General features: G+C 38.4%; 1 protein-coding gene and 1 pseudogene across 1 annotated transcript; one reads left to right on the forward strand and one right to left on the reverse strand.

The window, feature by feature from the left end:
- The first annotated feature begins 1,880 nt into the window (after positions 1-1,880).
- LOC115726327 lies at positions 1,881-3,463 on the forward strand (annotated as a pseudogene).
- A 2,547-nt stretch (positions 3,464-6,010) lies between these two features.
- LOC115726329 (amino acid transporter AVT1I) lies at positions 6,011-8,164 on the reverse strand. The gene is made up of 3 exons (XM_030656154.2): positions 7,887-8,164; positions 6,844-7,448; positions 6,011-6,720 (listed from the first exon to the last, which is right to left on the reverse strand). Exons 1-3 carry the CDS (start codon positions 8,056-8,058, stop codon positions 6,205-6,207), a joined length of 1,293 nt encoding a protein of 430 aa, XP_030512014.1. The 5' UTR covers positions 8,059-8,164; the 3' UTR covers positions 6,011-6,204.
- Positions 8,165-9,598: the final 1,434 nt, after the last annotated feature.

Here is a 9,598-nt window from a genome sequence, read left to right on the forward strand (position 1 = left end):
TTCATCGCTAATTAGCGACGAATAACAATTTCGTCACTAATTACTATGCTTAATTTATATTTTTTTCCAGGTTTATTAGAACCTTTTTTTATATTTAATACATATATAAAGTCTTGAACAACAAAAAATAGAGGTCAATTTTTTTGATAAAATATAGCTTAGAAAAATATTCGACTTAGATGAGATACTAAATAGAGTAGAGTAAGGATCTATTCGAAAACGATTTGCTTTGCGTACTATTAAATCACCATAAATATATATTGTAATTGTGTCATTCAAAAAAACGAAATCAATTGATTCTTTCTTCTAAGATGGATAAGATACTATCAGCGAATAAGAGATGTTCTAAATCAATTAATGAAGTTTTCAAAAACAATATCAGAAAAAAAAAGTTTTTTTTCAAAATTGGGAAAATTATTTCTTTTTTATTTCGACTAATAAAATATCATGAAAGCTTAAGAAATGCGTTAGTTGGGGGAAGAATCTGCCTGAATTAGATTTTTGAGGAACATATCGAGAGACAATTGGATTTGATTAGACAATGTGTGGTTGGTAAATAAGGATCGGTTTTTTTTATTATCAAGGTACAAAATGTATCGTCCAATATTCAATATGATTATACAAGATCTAGTTTCGTTCAAGTAAGTGATTCTAGCCGATTGCAAGGATCTTTTAATCAATCCAGAGATCATTTCGATTCCATTAATAACAAGGATTCAGAATATCACACATTGATCAATCAAAGAGAGATTCAACAAATAAAATAAAGATCGATTCTTTGGGATCCTTTCTTTCTTCAAACAGTAAATGATTTAAATAAGAAACGCCTATAATACGTCGTTTAGCTTATTTATGTTATTTCTTATATTCTATTTTCTATTAATTTATATTCATAGAAAATGAAAATAGAGCGAATATTATTTAAATTAAAAAACTGAATATATTATTAATTAAGTAAAGATTACATTAATAAGCAAAAATGAAGAGCGATTAATTTATTTATTTTTATTGTTGTTGTTGTTGATTACTATTATTATTGTCATTATTATTAATGTAATAGGTCGTCGGAAATTCCATCGCTAATTGGCGACAAACCACACAATTTAATTTTTATTATCATTATTATTGTTATTATTATTTTTGTTGTTGATTATTATTATTTATCTATATGTTTTTATTTTATTTTTTTCTTTTCTGCAGTAAGTGTCGTGGCTAATTTCGTCTCTAATTGGCGATGAAAACTATTCATCACAACTCATTCTTCACTAATTAGTAACAAAAAATAATTCGTCGCTAATTAGCGACGACAACTGTCGTTGTCTTTAATTGGCGACGAAAAAAGTTCGTTGCAAAAACAATTTGTCGAAAAATAATTTTCGTCGCTAATTAGCTACGACATCAACTGTTTGTCGCTAATTAGACACGAATCATTAGTTTTGTTGCTAATTAGCGACAAATAAACTTCATGGAAAAATTAGCAATGGTTTTGTCGTCCCTAAATTCCTTGAAAAAATTTCATCGCTAATTAGCGACAAAAAGTTGTCCGTCGCAAAATGTGCCGCTAATTAGCGACAAAACCCACCCGCCAAATCTTCTAAAATTTTCATTTTCCGGACTTCCCGCCAAATAGGGGCATATTACCATCTCTCTCTAAACCAACGACTCAGATCAGTCCTCTGAATCTCGACAACGCAAATATCGACCCCACCAGACCACTCCTCCAAAATTAGCCCCTGATCCTCACAAAAAACTCTCCTCTCCTCACAAAATCTCTCTCCGTCAAACGCTCTCAAAAGAATCGAAGGATCAAAAATCAAAAATCAAAAATCAAAAACCGAAAGAGGAAGACCAATCCAAGTCTAGATCTAACCTCTGTAACAATGGCGACCGCACCATCGGCACGCGAGGAGAACGTGTACAAGGCGAAGCTGGCCGAGCAGGCCGAGCGCTATGAGGAGATGGTGGAGTCCATGGAGAAGGTCTGGGCTGCCGCTTAGTCGGAGGAGCTTATTGTCGAGGATCGCAACCTCCTCTCCGTCGCCTACAAGAACGTGATCAGCGCCAACCGTGCCTCCTGGCGCATCATCTCCTCCATTGAGCAGAAGGAGGAGAGCCGCGGCAACGAGGACCACATCGCCTCCATCCGCGACTACCGCACCAAGATCGAGTCCGAGCTCTTCGGCATCTATGCCAGCATTCTCAATCTCCTCGTCTCCCGCCTCATCCCCTCTACTGCCTCCGGCGACTCCAAGGTCTTCTACTTGAAGATGAAGGGAGATTACCACCGATACTTGGCTGAGTTCAAGATCGACGCCGAGTGAAAGGAAGCCGTCGAGAGCACTCTCACCGCCTACAAGGCCGCTCAGGTTTGTCCATTCAGGCCTCGGTTGTGTAATTTTGTCGAATGATGCCTGCTAGATTACGTTTACTGGAGTTGTTGTGACAGTAGGATGTGGATCCAGCACACTTACTAATTAGATCTCGTGCATATATTTTGATTAATCAGATATTGCGTGATTCTTAGATATCGCATTGAATTCACTGGAGTTGTTGTGACAGTAGATGTGGATCCAGCATATTTTGTAAATGCAACTAATGATGTCGCTGGAGATGGTGGGATCAGCATCCTGCCTATGCCTTGTTTCTGGTGGTGCTTAGAATTTTTCTTTTCTCATCATACTTGACGCTTACTCATCCAATTTCCTTGTGTTTCAGGCACCACATGCGCTACAATCCTCACACGAGCAATATTCACTGAGGGATGCAAGTCAATTGCAGCTGGGATGAATGCAATGGACTTGAGACGTGGCATTACCATGGCAGTTGATGCAGTTGTAATGAATTTAAAAAGCAGGGCACGGATGATCAGCACATCAGAGGAGATTGCACAAGTACTGTACCCCTTGCTTTTTACTAGTTTATGCAGTAGCAGTTGGCATCCGTTGGTTTATTGATGTAGACACTTTCATTACAAGTTATGATGCCTGTATATTGACAGGTAGGAACAATATCGGCTAATGGAGAGCGGGAAATTGGGGAATTGATCGCAAAGGCCATGGAAAAAGTTGGCAAGGAGGGTGTTATCACAATCTCCGTAAGTTGAAACATATCTTAATATTTTTGTGTTTGCACTTATTTGTCATGCTGGTGCTCTATATGCATGATTTTGATGTGAACTGCATCTTTTATGGATTTCCAATTCCTTTTTGTTGCAGGGTGGGAAAGACATTATACAATGAACTAGAGGTTGTTGAGGGGATGAAGCTGGATAGAGGTTATATGTCCCCTTATTTCATCACCAATCAGAAGAACCAGAAATGTGTAAGCATCTTTATGGATGGTTTGGCTGGTTTATCTATGTTAATGCAGCGACACTCTCAAATGATGGTGTCTTTTGCTTTGGCAGGAGTTAGAAGATCCCCTCATACTCATCCATGAGAAGAAAATTTCAACTATAAATGCGGTTGAATTTGATGAGATGCAGGACATCTTTTCTTCTTTGATTTATCTGCTTAGGGACAATAGGCGATATTTAGAGTCCTAATTAGTCTCTGGATCTGCAGTTTGTAGATAAAAGTGTTGCTTTCATTGGGAAGCATGTTTCTGCTGGAATGTTTGTGTTGTTTTTCACTTTGTTCTTACTTAATTGCAGACCTGGCCTATTGGGCAGCATCTTTTCAAAGATGCGACTTTTAGAAAGATTTTCAAATGGGTCTAGTTTATGACATTCTCTGATCTTCTGCTAAATCTGTGGGAAAAAAAGAGAATGGTAGATGAATGTAGTTTGTTTGCATATCATTATAATATTTAGATCTTGCTTTATCAATGTTAAATACAAATTCTAGAAATTAATTTATCTTTTAATTAGATTTAAAATTGAAAATTAAAAGAAATTATTTTATCGTACGATCACAAATTATAAAAGTTCGTTGCAAAATTCATCCCATGCCTGGTCGTCGCAAAATCCATCGCTGAACAATATTCGTTGCAAAGTTTGTTGCTAAATTTATCCTAGAACAATGCTCGTGGCAAAAAAAAAAAAAAAAATTCGTCGCTAAATTTTCTAACGTTGAATTGGCGCCATTTTCGTCACAACATACTTTAGCAACAAAACTTTCCGTGGCAACTCCTTCTAGAACTTGTCGCAATTTAGCAACGAAATCAACTATTCGTCGCTAGACAAAATCAACTATTAATCGCTAAATTTAGCGATGAAAATTACAATTCGTTGCTACTCTAGCGATAAAATAAAATATTCGTCCCTACTTTTAGTGACAAAAAAGGCTATTCATCGCTAAGTTTAGCGATGAAATAAATTCTCGTCACTAAATTTTAGTAATAAAGGAATTTTGTCGCAATTGTTTGTCACTAAATTTAGCAACGAATTGTTTTCGTGGCAAATTAGCGACGAAATTCAAATTTTTCATCGCTAAGTTTGCGTTCCGAATTGAATTTTACCGAAATTTAGCGACGAAAATGATGTTTCATCGCTAATTTTAGCGACAAAATTGGTCACTAAGTTTAGTGACGAAAGATCATTTTTGTCACTAAAATTAGCAATGAAATATTTATTCGTTGCTAAATTTAGCGACGAAAACATAGTTTAGCGACGAATTGTATTCATTGCAATTTTGCGACGAAATCAAGATTTCGTCGCTAAATTTAGCAACGAATGTTGTTTGTGGCAAATTAACGACGAAATTCAAATTTTTTGGCGCTAAGTCTGCGTTCGAAATTGAATTTTTCCGAAATTTAGCGACGAAAATGATGTTTCGTCGCTGAAATTAGCGACAAAAACGTATATTCCTGGCTAAAATTAGCGACAAATTAACGTTTTCGTCACTAAAATTAGCGACGAAAGCTTTTTTTGTCGCTAAGTTTAGCGACGAAAGATCATTTTCGTCGCTAAAATTTGCGACGAAATATTTATTCGTTGCTAAATTTAGCGACAAAAACACATTTTAGCGATTAATTGTATTCATTGCAATTTTGCAACGAAATCAAGATTGTGTCACTAAATTTAGCAACGAATGCTGTTCGTGGCAAATTAACGATGAAATTCAAATTTTTCGTCGCTAAATTTTGTGACGCTGTATTAGCCACGAATTTTCTTTCGTCGCAAAATTTGTGACCAACATCTTTTAGCGACTAATTTTGTCGAAATTTTCGTGGCAAATTTTGCAAAATTCGTGTTTTTTTTTAGTGTTATCAGAGAGGAAAAGTGGCTATGACAACCTACATGGGCCGACTACGGTCCTTCTCTACACCCTCAAAATCCAACAGGTTGCATGACGAATCCGGGTCGCATGCCATGGCACCACCGGCGCACGACAGATCTAGAGGTCGCGTGACTAGTCGGTGGTCCTGGCTGGTGGTGATGGGCATTGGCAGTTGGCGGCCTCAAAATCCTTGGTTCGGAATGGTGCGGTCGTGATGAGAAAACCATGGCTCCTTCCTTAAAACCAAGAACTTCTAAACTTAATGGGAGTACAGAGAGCGGAGGAATTGGGAAGTAGGGAGACTCAGCAAAAACACTGGGGACGCATATTGGATGGTCATTTAATGTCTTTAGTACCGTACAAATTTCCGTCTATAAGTTTGCAATTCTAAAAGTTAAGGTATTCGATGGAATAGAGAAATAGTTTAGATTATGATTGTAAAACGGCCTTAGATAAGGTAGTTGTGGTGTCATCATGTCTTGTAAAACTAACTGAAGCATATGGAGAGACATTTTCACAGCACACTGGAATTTAAAGTGAAATAAGCCACTGAGTACTAGTACCCCAACAACAGTGACACACAGCCCTTCATTTGATATTAGTAACCGAAAGGATAAGCACAGGCTAATATAGATAAGGACTGGAAAGATCAGCAATGAGCCAATGACCAAAGATGCTACAGGCTCCTGAGAATCTTCATCAACTATAAGGGGTTCATCAGTTCCGCACGCGCTCGCAGACTTTCTCTAAAAGAAAGATTTCAGGTACATCAGAGGGCAAGCAGCAGCCGATGAATGGCAAATAGTGGCTGATTTCTGCTTTGAGAAAATCATCGAATGTACAGACGGAGTATTCATAAGTTTTCCGTTCCACACTTTGTGCATTCCCTGTCGTCTGTATTCTAAGTCACGCTAAAAACTACTATCCAATAAGCTATTAAAACAGCAGCATCGGCATGCCTTGGACATAGAAGTGCGGAATGAATTTATAATTGGCCAAAAATCTGTCTAAGGGATGTGTAAGTGCCGAATACCATAATGGCAACGCCCATCAATATGATTGTGCCTATTGTGACAGTTTCGCATCCTAAGGTCCTGTAAGTGCCTGAAATCTTCAAGTAGCATAGGCAAGGCAGTATGATAGACGCGCTTATACTGAGGAAAGCTCCAACCAGCGACATCAGAAACCCGAAGAAAGGGACGGTCAAGGCCACCACAACGGTGCTGATCACCAAGAGGGTGCTGATCAAAAGACTGAAAGGCCTCTTGTTGTAGCAGCAAGGAAAGCACTGCTTGGCAGCGTTGACGATTGGCGTCACCATCAAAGCATATTTGCTTAGAGGGTTCACCAAGGTTGTGTAAATAGCCACTCTCGAGCTCAGTTTTCCTAGAGGGAGGTTTAATGTTATTTGCGATTGTACCTCGTCTCCAAACATGAGGTACCCCATTACGGCCATTGATGCATAACCGATAGTACTGAGGATAAAGCACAATACAAGAACCTGCAAGAGAAATTATATGTGATGAGTTTCACTAAAATGTTCAAAACCTTTTGCTCTGTAGCTTCCATATCTTAAGAGCCGAATTTGACAGAAAGGAAAACTGGAAATCATGCTGTTACTCACATTGGAGAACTGATGTTTCTTCCTTATCGAGGTATAAAGCGTGGGAAAAACCGGATGAGCGCAATAACAGAAACTGTATAAGCTAACAGCGGTAGGAACTCCACTCCAATTTATCAGCGTTCCAGTTTGATGAAATCCGACTCCATCGAATGCGCCAGTCCATAGAATAGAGATGAGGATGATGCCGGAAGCTAAGACCCCACTTGCAGATATATAAGAAAGCAAACTAAGATTGTCCAACCAAACTGAGGGCAAAATTATCAGTGCGACGATCAGCACCAAGCTCTGTTTTCCACTGATGAACCCTCCCATGTTGAATTCCATGTCCGGGATTAAGTTATGCAGATTATCTCCCTCTAGAATCAGAAATCCTGTAGCAACCAAGAATAGCTCTATATACATGAAAACGGATACCAGGACCCGTCCCTTCTTACCAAATGCGAGCTCTCCGATGTCAGGGTAAGTTCTAATGCTTGAGTGGGCATCCATGCACCTCTGAATGAGCAGGCCCGAGTAAAAGGCAGCTATGGCTATAGCAAAGAGAAGTATTAAGCTCAACCAACCTCCGGATGCAAGGGCATATGGTGTTGATAAAATTCCCACTCCTGTGTATTGAAGTCGCAACATTTTTTAGCATAAAAGAGATTCTCCATGAACTACATAGACCAGCATTAACATCATGAAAATTAATCCATTAGCTGATACACCACGACATAGAGTTAGCTTTGGAATCTTCAAATTCTTTTAAGGTCAAGATGCTCATTGAGATCACCAAGACTCTTATCTTTCTAGGTTCTTCTTTGAAATTTCAAGCATGACTGATGATTAGTTATCAGAAACATGAAAGCTGAACGGTGGACACCATTTTTTTTTTTTTTTTTTGGTCGAAACAGCGGACACCATTTGAGCTGCATGGTTCTGGTAAAAGAATGTGCGCTTAGCATCAACATTACTGGTGAACCAGCTCTATCAATAGTGTGTACAGAAACAGTCTACAATGTTCTAAGGTGTGGCCAATTAGAGAGGGGAAAAGAATCAGAGACCTGACAAAGCGTTGAGTCCATTGAAACAGGTTTTGAAGAAAGATGTGTTGCCTTCACAGAGATTTTCACACTTTGACTCTCCTTCCTCTAGCTTGAGTGCTAATCCCTGCTGCTTCCCATTATACAAGAGAGGCTCATTCAAGTATGACCCATCACCTGAATTGGCCTCCATAGTGAGAGAGAGAGAGATGAAGGTGGCGGTAAGAACAAGAATGGTGAATCCTTGGAAACCCTTACCAAGAAACAAGTCTTGGAGATGGCCTTCAAACTCAAAACCCTAGTTGCCCTTTTAATAGCAACCAAATGCCCTCTTTTTTCAACACACATTTTAAAGGTGCCAAATGTTTTAACTTTGTTTTTCTTTTTTCCTTTTGAATGGAAATTTACCAACTTTGGCGTGTTCTCTCGTGACCTTCCTTGTTTCTTCTCTCCACCAATGAGACGCATCAGTGTTGAATAAGTTTCCTCTTGTCCTTTTGCAGCTACTTTGGATTATTGCCATTGCCATGAATTTTTAAGCCGACATGACCTTGGAGCCAAGAGGGTAGAAAGATAGATTCCTGACCTAGTAACATTACTTTGCCAAGTATCGACACAAAATAAAACATCATGTTTGCCAAGTGGGACGTAGCTCCATATCTCTACGGGGGATTTTTTTCTATTTTCCCTACCTCATCTTGGGATCAAAATTTCGAATCTCACCTTTCAAAGAAGAATGATTTCGCTAACCTATTCACGCAAGTTACATTTTCTAGTCTCTAAGGCTTCTCAGATTGAAACTCGACGCATGGGAACCTGGACTTGTCATGTGACAAGCAAACTTAAAAAATTCATGCCTAATAGGTCTTGCGACGAGACACGATCCTTTCTTAGTCATGAGGAATCTAAGAAACTAGACATGTCGATATGGCATGGCCTCATTGAGCAAATAACAACAAATAACACGTTGAGCCATGTGTTCAACATGAATAATGCTATATAGGACCCGAAAATGCCCATTCTCTCGAGTTGACCACCGTCCACATTGTCTTGACCCTACAAATACCACAGCATAATCTAGGGAAGTTTGGTTAATGACATGTTCTTAAAAAATTGATTGTTGTTTCCTCGGATCAATTGAAGTTAATAATTGACTGTGAAAAATGTCTTGGATTTTTTCATAAAGAGATTTGAGAAGCTAACGATGTAACAGTATAATGGTGCAATCTCAACCACAAGTGTTATGAATGACAAAAATATATAGTAAATCATGAGGATATCGATCTCTGATCTTATATTTGACATTCCACCGTTATCTTGTTACATTATCATGCTAATGAGATCCTTTCATAAAAGATTGGTTCCTGACAGTCCATTATCTTGGGGAGTTTCTTTCGTTATTCAATCATCGAAGTAATAAATTTGATTGAAAAGTTACTATATCAATAACGAAAGTTATCACTCCTAAAGTTACCACATTTATATGGGAAAATGACGAACACATTGAGATAGTCACTGTCATGGAATGCTATTTCGTGCTTCCTAGCACAAGACTGTAGGCCAACGCACGGTCTATTAATTGGACGCGATTAAAGAAGCGTTGTACATCACTTGCTTCCCGATCTTCAAAAGAATCTTTCGAATAAGTGGGAGGTAAGTAAATTACGGGTGCATACATCAAGATAAGCAACCTAAATACTAGATGATTTGCACTTGCTAGCGTAATGAATCAA

The sequence above is a fragment of the Rhodamnia argentea genome, chromosome 8 (genome assembly GCF_020921035.1).
Source record: "Rhodamnia argentea isolate NSW1041297 chromosome 8, ASM2092103v1, whole genome shotgun sequence".
In the NCBI taxonomy this organism is placed as follows: domain Eukaryota; kingdom Viridiplantae; phylum Streptophyta; class Magnoliopsida; order Myrtales; family Myrtaceae; genus Rhodamnia; species Rhodamnia argentea.

Bases quoted from the DNA above. Each gene is read 5' to 3' on its own strand.
- LOC115726329 (XM_030656154.2), bottom strand. From the start codon at position 8,058: ATGGAGGCCAATTCAGGTGATGGGTCATACTTGAATGAGCCTCTCTTG. The intron at 7,449-7,886 runs GTCTCTGATTCT...TTCAATACACAG, and splicing joins TGGACTCAACGCTTTGTCAG to GAGTGGGAATTTTATCAACA. The intron at 6,721-6,843 runs GTGAGTAACAGC...TTTCTCTTGCAG, and splicing joins AGAAACATCAGTTCTCCAAT to GTTCTTGTATTGTGCTTTAT.